This window comes from Diadema setosum, chromosome 10 (assembly GCF_964275005.1).
Source record: "Diadema setosum chromosome 10, eeDiaSeto1, whole genome shotgun sequence".
Lineage (NCBI taxonomy): Eukaryota > Metazoa > Echinodermata > Echinoidea > Diadematoida > Diadematidae > Diadema > Diadema setosum.
This window is the reverse complement of record NC_092694.1, coordinates 16,283,784-16,302,776: the sequence shown is the minus strand read 5'-3', so window position 1 is coordinate 16,302,776 and position 18,993 is coordinate 16,283,784. Positions and strand designations below refer to the sequence as shown.

Below are 18,993 nucleotides of genomic sequence, written 5' to 3'. Positions count from 1 at the left end.
AAGTGAAAATAAAATTTGAATTTGAATTTGAATTTGAATAATTATGAATTTGAATTATCAGGACGCTATTATAACAAATTCAAAGCAATAATGTCAGGGGACATTATCATTTAACAGGCCAATGGTCCTTTCTGAGTTGACAGCAGCTACTCAGGGTCTGATTTATTGCGTGAAGTGTGGTAACAAACTTAAATTGTAATTCGAAACTTGTTTTTTACTGGGTTGATAACATGATTTGAAACCTGATAATGACGGGACGATTCTAAATCAATAACTTTAAATGAAGATGTTATGAAATCAATCAACAGGACAAACTATTGATCCTACACTGTTGACGCGTTCTTACATGTAGTTCTAAGTAAGGCTTGTAGAAATGGTAATTACTGCAATGAAGCGATTGCCTGTTTGAATTCATTACGATATGAATTGACACAATTTGAAATTCATTTCATTTCTTTAATCTTGCAAACATAAATTTAATCGAATGCGATATCTTCATCGCAAAAATCAAATGGCCAAGCTATGGAATGCACTACAAACCACTCTTCTACCACCATGAAAGACGGAAAGACACTTTTATGAAAATAAATCAGCAAATAGGCCCTAGTCATTTGCCTTCACCCAGCACAATCGCTGTTTCAACGTCTTCCCCTTCCCCCAGTTTTTGGCCCGGGATAATGTGCAGTGTATATATAACTCTCTTGCAACGTACCGCATTTAAGTTAAAGAATATGTTAAAGCAACATTTTAAAGCTGTGATGATTCTTACAAATTCTTTGCTGATAATTCAGGTCACATTTTCAAGCCGGTTCTGTAAATTCAGTACCTCTACAACAGGTTAGTATGTATATATTACGTCCATGGGTTCAAGAATCCAGTGATCTAGATTTAGGCGATGTTTGGGAATTCGGGCCAATGTGCTTCACTCCACCGTTAGTCAGTTTCATTATGAGGATTAAATGATTAGATCCCATTTACATTTGCAGATATTTTAAGACATGTTTGGATGTCACTTTTTCTCTGCATCAGTTTCCATATTGGCATGAGAACATTTAATAGGTTGACATGTGTATAATTTTAATTGAAAGTACATTTGTAGTTGGGTGATTATTTGAAATTAATGAAAATGTTTGTTCTATTTCATCGTCTTCTTTTTTTCAGCACAATACAATCCGGCAGTGTGCCCCCACCTCACCAAAGTCCCATGCCCTTCTGTACTGTCAGATAATGGCGCCGTTATTCAGTACATACCTAAACCCGTGAAGTCGCACGCATACACTTTACCGCAGCTGCCACCAGGAATGAAACTTCCCGAAAACCCGACTGGATACATCTGCACAAGACCAGGTATAGTCCTTAAAGGGGTGACATACACGTAGTTTTGGTTAAGGTGAGATGTCAGCCCTTAACTTGTTACTATATACCTGGAGACCAGTTTATGAAAAATGTTAGAGAGCATGCGATTGTTAAAGGAATTCAAAATGTATTTGATAAAAATTGGTTTTAGAATGGTTGAGACATCCCCAAGCAGTGTAAAACAAAGCGTTCCTAATAGACGGTGGGTCTCGGGTTTTTTTATTAGAATCGTTTTGTTTGCTTTATTATCTTAGCCATTTCGAAACCAATTTTCAACAAATAAACCTTGAATTCCTTCATGTCCTCTGAGGATTTTATTATGCTCTTCAATATTTCACCACAGGTTTTTCATTGTCTCAAAGAAAAAATATCATCAAAAACTTAGAAAAACCTGAAGCTGTAATTATCTCAACCGAAACTGTACCAATCCTTTACTCTCAAGTAATATTTACATACTATCAGTGACTATGGTGTGCTAAGTGTCGATCACTGTTCCAATGTGCACCTTGGTATGGTACCATATAAACAAGCTGTCTCTCTGTACTCTTTGGCATTTATTCAACGGATGATGTGATTGATGTGAAGTCAAATTATTGGTTTCCTCACAACTCATTGCATAGCTGTTGCTGGAAGTTGGTAAGGAGGAAAAGGTTATACTAGAATAACATAATCTCACTTAAAAGACTAATGTACCGTTGTACTGACATACAACGTAAATGATGTGCATCTGCATAGGTACCTATGCAATTCAAGCTTTGCTTGTATAGGCTGCTCGCATTTCATGTTTGTGAAATTGTCTTTTCTCTTCAATGATTACGACTTTAAGCCTTTTTTTAAACCAAAAACTTCCATTTTATTGTATTCAGTGGTGTTGAGTATTTTTCTTCTTTTTAAAGCACCAACTCACTGTTTTGTCATTGTTTTTTCTGTGTTTTTCTTGAGGAAAACGTGTTTGGTATACATAGTTAAGATTAAGAGTTTTATGTGTAGGTTTATTGGTGTTGTATCATATTCGTATTTATAAGGCAGGGCCTCATCCACGTCAAGGTCTGCTTATGATGACGATCCCATGTAGTGATTTCTTCTTTGTTCAGATATAAATATAGAATATTTTAACCTGCTGCTTTGTAATGTTATTACAGACTGCTGTTGTTATGAAATTAATCATTGTTATGTTGATTAAAATGTTATACGTTCCCTGTTTTGCATACTCTATATCACTTTGTTTTCATTTGTTATTTTACTTGGAGAGAGAAAATGCAGTATAGAACCAAACCAAGACAAAAATATCTTGTCTGATGTTCTATGGATTGTATCATTATGTTGTTTTATATCTGTATATTGTATCATCAAAATATTTGTGCTTGGGAGTTAGAACAATAAAAGCAAATAAAAAAACCAAGTCAACTGCAAGACAATCAAGTAAAGAAATTTTAAAACGAAGTTACCTTTGTAAAAATAATCAGAGGAATAATATATACTGTATATGTTTACACATTTATCTTTTATACATTCTTGTGAAAACAGCCTGCCTGTCTGACCCGTGTCTTCATCAGTCCAAGTGTACTGAGACGGACGACGGTTTCAACTGCACGTGTCTCGATGGTTGGCAAGGCAAACGATGTGAAAAAGGTTGGAAACAGAATTTCTTTTGTAGTAAATTTAGTTAGTCATCTCCTTGTTAAATGACTTTATGCGTTGTATTGACATTTTGATTCTGATATTGTTTTTATTATAAAACGTGTGGCAGAAAGGGATATCGTATTTTATGCTCCGTTAGTTTTGTTGTAATCACATACTACTTTTTAATTGTAACCTACATAATATGGTCGAGGATTTCTTTCTTTAGTTTTCGTATCTATGTATATATCATTTGAGATATACTTTTTTGGGACTTCTGATCACTCCTCTCAGCTACTTTCATCGAAACTGTGAGGATCCTTGGAGGAAACAGGAATGAAGGGAGAATCGTCTTTGCACCTCGTTACAGCCCAGACAAGTTTAGAGTTATACACCAAAATGGGTGGACGGCACTTGAATCTCGTCTGGTCTGCCAGTACCTTGGATTCCAGGGAGCTTACGGAACAATAAATGGGAACCTCTACGGCGAATCGTCACAGGATGTGTACGCAAAATTGGGTGTGGTCAGTTGCCCAACAAATGCCACGAATATCACTGACTGTTGGGTAGACGAAGAGACAGATGATGACGTGAATGCTGCCATCGGCATTGTGTGTTGTTCAGGTGAGAGGTTTCATATTTAATACGTATGACTGTTATGTTTGCGTTTTTGTTTGTCTGTTCTCATTTTCCATCTGAAAATATGTCTAGATACCCCATATGCAGCTATCATACTTGGGTTTACATCTTGTCCATGCAGTTGTATGTACTTGAGGAGGACCGTATGTCCTATGTATTAGTATACATACAGCTTAATGCTTATTCGTAGTATAGGATGAAAGACTATTAAAGTTATCAAAAAAGAAATCATATATCCACACACGCACACATACCAATTGCATCTGGAATCTCTGTTTCTCTCTCTCTCTCTCTCTCTCCACTATATATATATATATATGATACTATATACACTATAATAATTACACTCTACACGTATATATAGATTCGTCTATATATATATATGTGCGTTTATATGCATAATACTAGTATTTTCATTCATGTATATTCACTGTTTATATATATTTGTTTTTCTTTCTTTTTACTGAACTGAATTAACGGTAAAAATGTTTGTCTCATATTTTCCCTCAGAGAGTCCCAGCATGTCTCCTGGTAGTCCTCTTGGTCTCGAAAATGGCGCCATTCCAGACTCCAGCATCACTGCTTCATCCTGTTACAGGGATGGCCTTTGCACCCAACACGCTCGTCTCAACGGACCCACCTCGTGGAGTACCAGCTTCCTAAACTCATCTCAGTGGTTACAGGTTCAGTTCGGATCGAACATTCTGGTGTCTGGTATCATCACACAGGGAAGGGCCTCTCTTGACCAGTATGTCACGTCATATAAACTGTCCTCCAGCTTAGACAGCATGGTTTGGACTGAATATAAGGATCCTTTCACAGGCAGCGTTAAGGTGAGTTTGATGCCTCTGAAACCAGTGTGTTCATGCTGGCGAAGATAGGGTGGTGACACACAAAGAATTGAGAGCGAATATAACCATCTGCATCATGCAGATGACGAATGAAGGATTCTCTAAATAAACCCAAACTAATATCATGAATGATAAGGTAATTACTTTTAAACCAAATTTATCGTGATACCGTGTATACCTATCGCATATTCGAAGTTATTATAGTGTGATATAGTAATAATGTTTATAGAAATATTAATGATTTAAAATTTACGTTCGTGTGAACAGTTAGTTAATTTGAGTTCGTCTTACTGTATGCACTTAACAGATACCTTTTTATATTAATTGTTTATGAATTGTTGTCGTTTGTTTTTCAAAATTTCTTGCCATCGAAGGTATTTCCGGCTAATTATGATAGGACGAGTCAAGTGAGACACTACTTCAGGAGAGCCATGACAGCGCGATTCATTCGACTCCATCCACAAACTTACTACGGTCACATGAGTCTGAGACTGGAGCTGATTGGCTATGGACCTTTGCAAGATAATATCGGTAGATATGCTGGAGTGTGTTTACATGTCGAAAAACAGGATATACCATACACAGTCCCATTTCTGTATCTGGCTATGTCGTCACCTCGAACAGAGCAACAATGTAAACACACATGTGTGCATAGCATATGGGTGTGTGTGTGCGTCCAAAAAGTGTGTATATCCATTTTAAACAATGACTTCCTTCAGCTGGGCACTCTGCAAAAAAATTAGTGTTAATTGAAAAAAAGTCCATCATTTTAAAGTGATTTACCGGAGAAGGCATATACGAATGTATTACAGATGATAAGTGTTGGAATGAACGAAATGGGAATATCCTAAAAAGTTTGCGAGAGGTGTTTCACTTTACCTGTAGGGCGAAGGCATATTAGTATAGAAAATGTAGGTAAACAGTAAGATACAATCTGAGACACATTCACACAGAAGCATACTAATTCCATGTTTTCTAAACTATTTGCTTTGATTGAGGACAGATATTTGAAATACATTTCGATTTTGATTTGTGCAGTATTTTCATGTGATCCTGGATTACACTTAAGATGTTACACCCGTGTATTCACTACCCACAGTAGCTGTGTTTGCATGAGTGAGTCTCTGTGCGATGGTCTCTGTGTTGTGTTTGTTTGCTTTTATTTGTTTGTGTATAGTTATTCATCGGGGTTCCAACATTTCAACAAAATAGAAAATGTGGTTTGATTCGTTTGTCTTTTCTTTTCAACATAACATGAATTGAATTTCCTTTCGGCAATATTACAGGATATGTCGATCTATAGGTAACATGCTGCAATGATTCGAAGAAAGAAAATGAATTATGTACCAATTACATTACCATAATCTATATCATATTATGTATAAAGACTTAATCCGCACATTGTATGTTTGTTTTTGTATGAGGCCATTCGCTATTTTTTTTCTATTATGAATATGTGAGGCACGGTGAACAAACATTGACATGATAGTGGAGCTCACAGTTTCATTTCGCACATGATAATTAAAAGGTCATTTGTATAATCAGGCATGTTGCTTTCTATCTACTTCACTTAGATAACCATCCTTCATAATGTAACAATATTCATAATCGTTATAAATGATGCTTGCTAGCCCAAACCACTTGGCAAGCTTGCCTGATTTGGTGATATTAATTGAAAAGGTGGTTAACGCTATCTATACAAAAATGACAGCATGGATGTCTACTAAAGTGGCAACTAATGACCCGTTCTGCTCAACTGGTATACACCCAAGCCCACTCTTTGCTTTGAACATGAATTCCACGAATTGTTACGTCGTGCAAGTTTGTGCATAATGCTACTTTACAAAATAGTGAAATGCCTAGCACCTGAGAAAGAAAGAAAGGTGAATTTTACCATTTCTCACATGAGCTAACTGTGAACTGGCTAATGGTTATTGATTCTAGCCGCCATTGATCACGATAGCGAGCTCTGTCCACTCGATCGAGGCGTCCCTCTCGGGGTCGAAGATGGTCGGATTCCTGATGCCAACATGTCGTCTTCTTCTACGCACAACCACGTTACACTGGCGCAGCATGGCAGGCTGAACATAGAAGCTGATTCGGAAGGTACCTCGGCAGCATGGACACCATACCGTACTGATCAAGACAGGTGGCTGAAAGTAAGAATTGTCTACTTCCTTTTCTTTCACGAGACAAAAACTGATATCGGGTTCTCGTGCATAGTAAGCAAATAATCAACGTTGCTGAAGGTGATGGGACGAACTATCACTTCCAAGGCGATCAGGATGTAGCTATCTTTCAGAAGGGCAGCTGAGGAAAGATAGCGTACACATTCAGATCGCCGAGGAAGTGATAGTTTGTTTCATTGCCTGAAACTAAAAGGTGATTATTTGCTTTATATTCCACATCTAGGGTCCTAGAAATTCCCATTTTATTCCACATCTGAAACCGTTTTAGCTGACTTTAGATATCCTTAGGGCTTAGGCTACGTGTGCGCGTAGATGACAAAACAATGAATTTGCTGCGCAAACCGCGCGGCACCGAAGTGAAAGTGCGTTACACTGTGTACTATCAAGTGACCTAGGTCACATGATAGTCCGTTAGGACTGTGTGGACTGTGTGGAGATCAGCGAAACAAAAGGGACTATCAACATAGAGTGTAACGAACTTTTCTTCTCAGGTGATGTGATGGGCAAAACTACGCTTCATCACGTGATCAGCTCTTGACCTATCCTATTGCAACATTCTTAGTATTTGGAATTTTATAGCATTTAACTTTTTTTTAAAAATCAAATATTTGATAAGAGCAATGGAAGCGTGTAGAACAAAATACATGCATTTGAGACTCAGGTAAATACAAATGCATTTATTCAAATACATGAGGAGCTATTGGCATGGTTGTAATTGATTAAAAAAAAACGTATTCGACAGAAATTATAAATAGTGAAGAACTCGACAGGAAGGTAGAACCTAGTATATATGACGTCAAGCCCTGAAAACATAATAAGAGTCCAAACTAACTGAGGAAAAAAAAACAACAACAAAAGCATACTAAGCATGCTTACAAATACACGAAGATGCAAACATGTACACAGAGGGTATTTACACATTGACAAAATATCTATCTTAGATCTAACACTTTCTAACAGACGTGATAATAACACTGCAGTTTGCCATAATCTGTATACAGTACCTCAAAGAGGTCAAAATTAGAGAAGTGGATATCGGTGAAGTCTATACGTAGAACCAGACAGTGCCTACACTGTAAAACATCGGTGTAAGATTTAACACCACGGGTGTTAAAATTAACACCTATCAAACTTCAATAGAGGACCACACCCACAAGGGTTGAAAATGCACTGTGATGGTGTTGAAAAGTGTTCAGCTGACACTTCGTGGTGTTAATTTGACACTGTACCTGGTGTTATTTTGACACTGTACTGGTGTTAATCAAAAAATGACACCACATGGTGTTGATTTGATATTTGTTGGTGTTAATATCAACGGTTTCACACCCGTCCAGAGACCGCACCAGCTGGTGTTACCTTGGTGTAAATTCATTTTCACATTTTTTCAAAAATCTAGTATTTTAATGTAAAATTCATGATCGTCTTGTTTAAATTAAAAATCAACAAGAAGTTCAGTTACTAAGAAACTCTTCAAAAAACAGTTTAAAATTTGGAAATGATACCCGGAGGTGTTCATTTAACACCATAAATGAGCACCAAAAATTTAACACTAGCTCGGTGTTCACTAGTGAAACACCGGACTTTTTGCAGTGTATATAACTATAGTATTCTGGTTTGTAATAAGAACAATAAAAAGGGTATCACTGACCGCAAATTACTACCATATACAATTGTTTTGATAATTAATCATTCATTTTCTATTCATCCTGTGTCAGGGACTGCTATTTCCATAGAATGAGGTATAGATCCATAAACTCTATACACTTTGACATAGGAATTATTCACCATAACGTTCACTGTGGACTGGTAGAGAGGATTTTTAGTGTGTATTCTTCGTGATTTCTCCTGGATCAGAGATTACAATCGTGAAATATTTTTTAAATTTGTGCCATGTCAATCTAAACCTATTGACATTTTTCAGTTCTTTGTGTCTCGCCGCATTCCAAAGTTAATTATTCTGAGACGGAAAACGTTCATAAGCGAGAGTACTATTCTTTTCAAGTTGATAGGGGATTCGATCAATTTCATAATTGGCAAAATGTTTGTCCATACGTACATACCCAACAGTCACATTGTTTGCAGTTTCGAATATCAATCTCGTAACTTACACTGACATCATTTTCATTGATTCACGTTAAAAATGATAATCATCATATCTACACACTACAAACATATTTCTGTCATATAACAATTAAAAACTAAATGAATTCGGGAAAGATTTATAATCCTTTCGATATCATGTAAAAAAAAGAAACGGTTTGTCGATGAAGAAGAAGACCTAACATTTACTTTTAGTCAATTCCTGTTTGTTCACTTGTCTTTTTATTCAATATTTCATTTCATCTTGTTTCTGTATGGTACGAGTTATCAACTACGATCACTTTCGGAAATATACGCACCTAACATGTGGTTCATCATTATTCATGGATATTTTGCACATGAAAGGTAAGCAAATCATTTTGACGGAGAACAGAGATATAATAAAAAAAAAAACAAAATCAAAGTACCATACAAGAGGATCCTCAGTGTTAAAGCTGTAGTGTTAAAGTGTAAAAGTGTTAAAGATGATTGATATTGGGGCCTGATTGAACGCGCAAAGAAATAAATAGACAAACTATTTCGCACAGCAAAACTTACATGGTCATGAATAGAGGTGATGCTAAGAAAAAAAAGAAGAAAGTGATAGTGATAATGAAATACAGTTAAAAGGAAAGAGAAGAGAGAGAGAGAGAGAAAAAAAAAAGACTCCTCGTTCTATCTAGGAGACATAGCCCAATCACTGTACTTTATTTTGTTTCTATTTTGCAATTTAGATTGACCTCGGAGAGGAGTTCATTGTTACAGGTGTTGTTACTCAAGGCAGATCAAATGTTGATCAATGGGCAACGTCCATGTACATCTCCACCTCCCTGGATGATACCGATTGGGATTTTACAATCGACCCGCTATCCCGTGGACGCAAGGTATAAGTTTTCAACTTGCATAATAACTAATGAATGTGTTAATTTACACCCGATATCATGCTAATTAAAAAGAATACTCGAAAGAGGATAAACTATGATACAATATTAGCTGCAAACCACACAACGATTTAAAAAAAAGCAGTATCTAATTTTCCCAAGTATAATGCAAAGTTCAAGTTCAAGTTCACGTTCAAATTTATTTTCATATCTCCACTTTCTCAATGATGGAATTACAAAATGATTGAAATAAAGTACAACAAGAATTTTACAACCATGTCTTTTGATTAAAGAAGAAAGAAGAAAAAAAAACACACAACATACTTAACACAAATGTATATGGTCATATCGTCTGAGGATGTCACAAGTAAATATCAGGAATATGATGGAGCCTACATAAGAGCTATAACGCTTGTAAAACTGAACGTTCCCGAATTCATAGGCATGGAATTATACGGAAGATGGATATGTTTATCTTGACCAACTAGACTTATACCAGTACAAAAATCATTATAAAGAATGATCTGATGAACCACATGAATATTGCTCGAACCAGACTGTACAGAACTTGCCGTGTTTGAAAAAGAATTATATGTTTAAAAAACAAAAGTGGGCAGAGAAATCTCATGTGTCCAGGCGTAGGCTACTGCAGGCAATTCCCAGGCTTTTGCCTCAATAGGCGTTTTCACATCAGCCCGATGTTTCGAAATAGCGCGCTATTTCCTGACTGGGAAATTTTCCCGACTGGGAAATTTTCCCGATAGCGAAATAGCGCGCTATTTGATAATGTGAACACAAATTAGCGCGCTATCTGTATCGCTCTGATCGAGAACATTTCTCGAGTCCAACTCTTGAAATTTCTGAAATAGCGGGATAGTAGCGCGCTATTTGTTAATGTGAAAACTACTCGAGAAATTAGCGCTATGCATCCCATCATCATGCCTAGCGTGTGTGACTCGATCGATCGAGGCAAACTGCACACAAATCATGAGGAATTTTTGAGAGGGCACACACATTACTGATGCTGTTTGCACATACTCAGCTGTCGAATTAGCTCGACAAAAATTCGGGCTGATTCTCTTCGGGCTGAGGCGTTTGCACATCAGCCCGATAAAAATCCAAGCTCGAAATATTTTCCTATTTCCCAAGTCAGAAAATAGCGCGCTGTTTCGAAACATCGGGCTGATATGAAAACGCTGTGAATAAGAAATGAAATAGCGCGCAAACTCGCAATCGCGAGAAATATCTCGAGCTTGGATTTTTATCGGGCTGATTGTGAAAACGCCTATTGTCTTCAGACGGTTCCGGTCTGACTGTTGTGCTAAAGTTTTGTCTTTCTTTGTGTGTGATATCATATCAGGTGTACTCAGGCAATTATGACAGAGACTCCCACGTGACTTCGTTACTACCTAAGCCGATGAGGGCGCGTTACGTCAGGTTCCATCCAATCACGTTCAGAAGCTATGCATCGATGAGAGTCGAAGTTCTGGGCCATGAGATTTGAGGGCTTCTTCGTATGCTGATCCCTCATGTGAATTGATTTGTTTTGTTTATTTTTTTTTCATATGTTCTGCTCTGTTTGTTTTTATTTTTGTCCGTAGATTTACTTACCACCGTGAGCCCGTTACTATGTTGACAACTCATTCGGCAAAACGTAGATTTCCATGGAAATGCCTTTTTTTTCTCTTTGTGGAATTGGAATGATAATGCTTTCTCGCCTAATTATGACCCTTCATCATGAAACTGCTTTTCGTGTTGTTTGAATTATCATCTCATTATTTCCATGTCTATGAATTTTTGAATTTGTGCAACATGAAAGTCATTGCATGTCTGTCTCCAGCAACTATTGTCATCAAATCAATTTCTGTATCATCATGATATCACTGTTGACATAATCTTTATTCCTGTAGGTTAGAAGAGCTTTTGTTTCTCCCATCCCATCCCCATTCAGAACAATGCAAAATATATGAACTTAAAACGAAACAAAAACACTTACAACAAAGTTAACGAGGTTTGTTGAGCTCATAGTTTACAGTTTCTTTTGTAGATTTTCACGTAACTCCCCTCCCGTTTCCAACACTGTTAGAGTTATTTATCGTTATTGGCATTTAGTGTCATCACTCTCTGTATTTTTCTGATGCATTTTTCAAATCATGTTGGACAAACGACCTAGTACTACTGACATCAGATATCGTGTTTCTCATTATAGGGAGCTTTAGATTTTGACGCGCGGACGTTTGAGACGACGAGTGGGCTGGACGTTCTCCTCTCCCCTGCGTCGCGTTGAAAAGTAGCTTTAAGGGCTTTTTACACTTGTAAATTTTTGCTTAGCCCCGGACTATCGGTGGGGCTAAGGGGGGGCCTTAGCCCCACCGATAGTACGGGACTATCCTTAGCCCACTTTCTGTTTACACTCGTTTTTGCCAAAGTGGGCTAGCCCCACCGATAGTACGGTACTATCTGGCCCTGCAAAATAGCAGGGGTTAGCACCGCAATTGCGGTGCTAGCACCGCAATTGCGGTGCCAAGCAAGTGAGTGTAAACAGAACGAAAAAATAATCCTGGGCTAAGCGACGGAGACGAAGTGCGACCCTCACTGACCAATCAGAAACGAGGTAATCAAGTGCTGCCGGTGCGTGCGTGTACGTGTACAGTACACAGCGTAATTATGAATATTCATGTGGTTTGGAAAGTCCGGGGCTAAGAAAGACGAGTGTAAAAAGGTCAGTTTTCTCCTTAGCCCCGGACAAGAGATAGTACGGGACTAATTGGCGAGTGTAAAAAGCTGAAAAAATTGGTACGGGACTAACGATAGTCCTGGGTCAGAGAAAGTCCGGGGTTAAGAAACACAAGTGTAAAAAGCCCTTTAAGGGCTTTTTACACTTGTAAATTTTTGCTTAGCCCCGGACTATCGGTGGGGCTAAGGGGGGGCCTTAGCCCCACCGATAGTACGGGACTATCCTTAGCCCACTTTCTGTTTACACTCGTTTTTGCCAAAGTGGGCTAGCCCCACCGATAGTACGGTACTATCTGGCCCTGCAAAATAGCAGGGGTTAGCACCGCAATTGCGGTGCTAGCACCGCAATTGCGGTGCCAAGCAAGTGAGTGTAAACAGAACGAAAAAATAATCCTGGGCTAAGCGACGGAGACGAAGTGCGACCCTCACTGACCAATCAGAAACGAGGTAATCAAGTGCTGCCGGTGCGTGCGTGTACGTGTACAGTACACAGCGTAATTATGAATATTCATGTGGTTTGGAAAGTCCGGGGCTAAGAAAGACGAGTGTAAAAAGGTCAGTTTTCTCCTTAGCCCCGGACAAGAGATAGTACGGGACTAATTGGCGAGTGTAAAAAGCTGAAAAAATTGGTACGGGACTAACGATAGTCCTGGGTCAGAGAAAGTCCGGGGTTAAGAAACACAAGTGTAAAAAGCCCTTTAGATTACCCTGGGACGCAACGTTTAAAAAAATAAAGTGCGCCCCCATTACGATCACTGCATGAAGTAGCTCTCTACGTTGCAAACTGTCCGGACGTAAAAATAGCCCGGTACGCGTAGTGAGAAACTCAGGCGACGCAAGCTAAAAATAGATCGACTTGACGCGCGCTTCTGCGCACGCTCAGAACATGTTTTGTTTTCCCACTGAACGGCCGCGCCTCCAAAATCTACAGGGCCGGTATTCCATAAACTTCTAAGACAAATTGCTTAAGTTTAAGCAATTTGTCTTAGACTTTTGCTTAGCTAAGAAAATCGCCCTAACGGTATTCCATAAACTGTAAGGCATTTTTCTTAAGTCGGGCGATTTGGCTAAGCAAAAATCTTAAATTCTGATGACGTCATTTGACATAAGCAAGATATTCATGTCATCACTGTTCGCGAACAGCTGCCCCGCGGTGAAAGTCTATGTATTTTACGTGTTTAAGCAACAATCGCAACTACCTAGCTACCCATGGAAAATTTAGGCCTAATGCACACTTTTTCAGAGGCTTTTTTTTTTTTATAGGAGCAACGTCTTCATATTACTCTAGGTCTCACAGTGTCTAGAATGTCAGTAAACGGCCTACTTATTTAGTAGTAGGCAACCTAGACCTAACAGTTACGTGTTGTTTTGGATCTTTTCGGCCAAAGTTACGGCCTTATAAGTGAGACTCACACCGCAATCACATCACACCACATTTCAAGTACGACACCGAGTGAAAAAAGAAACATCATGAAATCACGAGAATCAAAATCAAAGCGAGTACTTATGTTATACACCCTAACGTAGTTACTAGGCCCAGATAATTAGTCCGTACTCACCGATCCGGTAGAGCCGGAGAGGACGCTTTGTGACAGTACGTACTCGCCTGTCTCGATACACAAACTGTGATAGCCGCACGTGTAATATAGCAAGCTATAAAACTAGGGCATACGTCTACGTAATGTAGTGGGTTGTGGCATAAACGTAGACTTTATATCCGGGCGGCTATGTGCGTTCCTCTAGCTGCGCGCTCCACTCCGCCGCTAATGCGCGCTGAGAAGGAGGTCGAGGGCACGTGTAGTATACGCGCAACACATACCCCCCCCCCCCCGATTCCCCGTGGCCCATGGCCCACCGAGTTTCTACCGTATTGTTACTGTGCAAGTTCCCACGAGACGCAAACGAGACGCTTCGTCAAACCCTGAACTCGATCATTTCATTTACATTACTGATTACTGATGAACTTCTTTATTTAGCAAAAAGATGAAAAATCATGAGCTAAAGCCGCCATCTTTTCTACATTGTTATGCTACACCCATAATTTTTTTCTTACTGGAACCCAAGTTAAGACAGCTCAATAGCTGTCTTAGATTTAGGGTAAATTTCTTAGACAAATGTCGTTTTGGAATACCGACGGCACATTTTTAAGAAAATATGCTTAGCCAGCAAGCCGAAATCTGTCTTAGCTAAGACAAAATTCTTAGCAAAATTCTTAGCAAAATGCTAAGACAAATTCTTAGCCAAATTTTATGGAATACGAACTTAAGCTAAGAATTTTATCTTAGCCAGAAAATAAGCAAAATTGCTTAGATTTTCTGACTTAAGCATGCTTATCTAGTTTATGGAATACCGGCCCAGCTCTCTATTATCAAATTGTGAGTGACGTAACAGGCCATGACATACGGTGAACCACAGCATAAAAATGATAGAGGACTGGCCAAACACGTTGTGGTTGTAAAGTAAAATGAGCGAGATCTTGTTAGTACAATAAAACATTAGTTGCAGTATACACATAAATCAATCATGATCTTGGAATGGCCGAGAATGTGTACATGCTCGTGTGTGTGTGCTTGTGCTTATATCATCCCTCTATCAAAAGGACTTGTTTGCCATAATCATTACTGTAAGTAGAAAAGTCTAAATAAATTTCCTCCCAGACTCTTGTTTCCTGCTTATTATGCTGATTACACTGACTGTATTTGTCTTTAATAACTGTTATAAGATTTTTTAAATCAGTGGATTGAATTTCGTATCGTTAAAACAAGTTTAATCGGCATCACCGTCCTTTTAGAATGGCGAAATCTTTTTTTTTCTGCGGATATGTAGGTTGCAGAATCTCTATGCGTGAAACACTCTGTGAAGATAAAACACTTTTTTTTTTCTGGTTTGAACTTGTGGAGTGTCACAAAAAGTAAACATAATGCAGCTGTGACACACGCTAGCGTGATAATGTAATGACAGTTCCCTGTCTGAAATTAGTATGCACTAAACGCAGTAAATGAGTGATGCTTATAATTATCATAATGGTAATGATAATATGTGAATTATTCTTGCTACTTGACAGCACAATATCTAAGCAACAACATTGCAATACGTTATAAAATTATGTAAAAATCGCGTTAGATTCCTTTTGATGAATTTATATACATATGGTACGCATGCATCTTACAACTTTGAATGGAAACTATTCTGCCCGTATGTAGGTTGCAGAATCGCTTTTTCTGAAACACTGTCGTAAAATGTAATGATTTCATTGGTTATGAACTTTCTGTCAGGCATGTCATGAATAGTAATTATAATATGACAGAGGCTAACGCGGTATTGCAATGAGAAATCTTTATGTGTTATTCAGCGAACAGTGAATGAGTGATGCAGATTTCACAAGCTAAATGTTACGTGCGCTTGCTACTTGACAACATGTTGTTTCAGCAACAGAATTGGCATAGGTAGATATAAAATAATGTAAGATTTGAGCTGACTATTGTGTAATACAAGCAGTTTAGGGTGATATCACGTGCATGCTAGATCTTCTGTATATCATAATATTATTATGCATGTATTTAGATTGCAGAATCGCCATTTGTGACACAGTCAATAACTTTCATCTACCTTTGGAACCTCTGTCAGGCATGTCATGAATAGTAAACATAATGTTGTTACACACGCACTGTGGCACTGTCATGGCAATTTCCTGTATATTAATCAATGTGCAGTGAATAAGGGTTGCACGTCACGAGACCGACACCCGCGAGTCATACACAGGGCCGGCGCACTGTTTTCAAAAGTGTGGGGGCCCACTTCCGGGTTTCATGAGCTAACAAGCAAAAGAAAAGAAAAAAAAAAAAGAAAAAAGGTCCTGAGCTCATCTCTCCCCGTCCACATCCGGGTTTCTTCAGCTAACAAGCAAAAAAGAAAGAAAGAAAAAAAAAAAGGTCCTCAGCTCATTCTCTCCCCTCCCATTTTTAGTGCCACGTACGTACTTCCGGGTTCAAGAAAGTGTGGGGGCCCAAAATAATGACACATTATGTATTCCTTTGTATGGTGCACAAAAAGTGTGGGGGCCCGAGCCCCCACGGCCCCCACGGCTGCGCCGCCCCTGATACAGCCCACGAGATATAGGGTGCCTATGCAACCGTAATACTAACCAAACAAGGCCCACGAGACCGACACAATAAAACCTGTAGATCTGTCGAACTCGTGGGCTTTTTTCCCGTAGTGTCGAACTCATGGGCTTTATTTGCCCAGTGTCCAACTCGTGAGCTGTATGACTCTTGGCCTGTATGACTCATCGGTGTCGGTCTCGTGGGATGACCCCGTGAGCTTTATTTACCTAGTGACGAACTCGTAGGCTGTATGACTCGACGTGGGCTGTATGGCACATGGGTGTCGGTCTCGTGGGATGACCCCATGGAAATAGTGGTGCACATTTTACAAGTTAAATGTATGTTCTTCTGTGGCTTCTTGACAGCATGCTGTTTTAGCTAAAAAGTTGACGTAATAAAAGTGTGAAAAAAATGGATTGGATTTCGTGTAATAAAAACAGTTTTGGATTGGTGTCAAGTGCATTTAAAAACTTGTGAATGTATACTATAACAGCATTCTGCTTGTGTGTAGGTGGCCGAATCACTATTTCTGACCATGCATCACAGAACCACACAAAAAAAAAAGCCACGCCATTTATGGATTTCTAGTTAAGGGCGGATACGAGTAGAACAGACTGTAAGCTTTAAATGACATCTTATTCAATGATAACGGACTGTCCATACCCATGTAAATAATGAAATAAAGGTTCACCTTACCGAAAAATGTTTACTGAGAGAGAGAGAGAGAGAGAGAGAGAGAGAGGGAGAGAGAGAAACACGCTTTGAAGCTAAGGGTCTAATCACGTGCGTAATTTCACCCAGCTGTGCTCTCTGCAATGAATGCAACAAAGAACAGGACAAAAGAGTCCATGACAACCCCCTGTGAAGGGAATACTAAACTAATCGAAAATTTACACATTTTCAAGTACATTCTGTTCATCATCGATACTAACTTCCAAAGTCATAGCATCATACTTTCAAAAAAATGTTAGAGTTAAAAAAAATGAAGGGTTACTAGTGCTTCGAATCAGTAAATCGGCCTGAAAAAAAAAAAAAAAAAAACAAAAAAAAAACCTTCGTCAGACTTAAACAGTGTTCCACATTTCACATTCCAAATTTGGCTATCGTCTTTAGAGACGTTTTACGAAGTCATGCGAAGATTGATAATTAGTCAAAGGAATGTTTTACATTTAAATTTGTGTAAATAATATTCCACTCACTGAAAAAATAAAAACATTAGGAAATCATATCATGATTTATATTTTTTTTCTAAATTTCCTGTAATGGACTTGGATCGTTTTTATACTGAGGTATTCAATTTCCTGTTCGCTTTATGACCAAAACTTTAAAAAATATATCGAAGCAGAATTACTCTTTCAGATAAGATCAGAAAAAGAAAAAGATTAAGTTGGTGTTCTCTTTTCACCTGTTTTGAGTCCTCTTGAAAAAAAAAAGGCCGTGCAACTTTTTGTTGGTTTTGTGATGCACAGTCACACTTGTGAAACACTCGTGAAGAAAATGAAAATTTCTTCTCCGGGTTTGAACTTTCTGTCAAGCATGTCATGAGTAGTAAACATATTAAAAGTTGTGACATGTAATATGAAAGGTACTGAAATGGCAATTTCCTGTCTATTGATTAGTCGGAAATGATTGAATGTTGCAGAATTTATATTTCATTTCATTTCATGTCATTTATTTGTTTCCACATCCAAATAATACAAAGTAATCGCAAAGACGCATAATCAACTCGTATATGAAGGTGAAATGTCGTGAAGTAAATACAAATGCAAACAAAATACAACTGTAATACAAACGTATAATATTAGATATTAAAAAAAAAACAGTTCCCACTTTTGATTGTTAATAGTAAAAAAACTATGTATCAGATAACACTGGCATTGATATGAGCAATAGCTGATTAATCTACAATTTTGTTGGAGGTAATTAAAAAATGAAAGCATAAATCAGTTTCATTAAATTCAATATTTAATCTTATTAAAAAAAAGTTAGGATTCAGATATTGCACTTTTTTTTTAACCGCTGTACAAAACTTTAATTTTGCACAGGGGTCAATTGGTGCGTGAAGCCCTGGTCACAACTCGCCGTGCGTGCTTTTCGTCCGTACGTTCTTGGCGGAGGCCACGGCATTCACGTTTTTCTCTAAAAACGTGGGGAGGAAGTGACTAGCGCAGGGAGGAAGTACGTCAACGCACGACACTCGCACGGTTGCGCAGGGTGTAAGTACGTGGCCCGCACGCCACGCCTGGCCATGAGAGGTTACGTGCATCGTACGTTGTGCTTGTGATTAGTGAGTTGTACGTGCTTACAACTTACAATCTGCGTGCGATTGCCACGTTCTCTTGCGGAGGCTGCAATTACACGTGCTGCTCACGTACGGTATCCCTACTCTGTCGCATGTTGTATAAGTGCGTGCAAGTGCGATGATTTTTTTTTCCCGTCAGATGCTAGGGGTAGGCCTAATTATAGGACCATCTTCCGAGGTTCTTCAGATGTATAATCATACGTCTTCTCCATACGTGTAAATGGTAGTTTAACCTTC

At 38.5% G+C, this 18,993-nt stretch overlaps 2 protein-coding genes across 2 annotated transcripts; both read left to right on the top strand.

Annotated features, from left to right (window-relative positions):
- The first annotated feature begins 1,301 nt into the window (after window positions 1-1,301).
- LOC140233803 (lactadherin-like) lies at window positions 1,302-5,582 on the top strand. Its single transcript, XM_072313897.1, has 6 exons — window positions 1,302-1,347; window positions 2,884-2,988; window positions 3,271-3,600; window positions 4,126-4,448; window positions 4,841-4,997; window positions 5,566-5,582. Exons 1-6 carry the CDS (start codon window positions 1,302-1,304, stop codon window positions 5,580-5,582), a joined length of 978 nt encoding a protein of 325 aa, XP_072169998.1.
- A 914-nt stretch (window positions 5,583-6,496) lies between these two features.
- Window positions 6,497-11,119, top strand: LOC140234491 (lactadherin-like). Its single transcript, XM_072314534.1, has 3 exons — window positions 6,497-6,625; window positions 9,469-9,618; window positions 10,976-11,119. Exons 1-3 carry the CDS (start codon window positions 6,497-6,499, stop codon window positions 11,117-11,119), a joined length of 423 nt encoding a protein of 140 aa, XP_072170635.1.
- The last annotated feature ends 7,874 nt before the right edge of the window (window positions 11,120-18,993 follow it).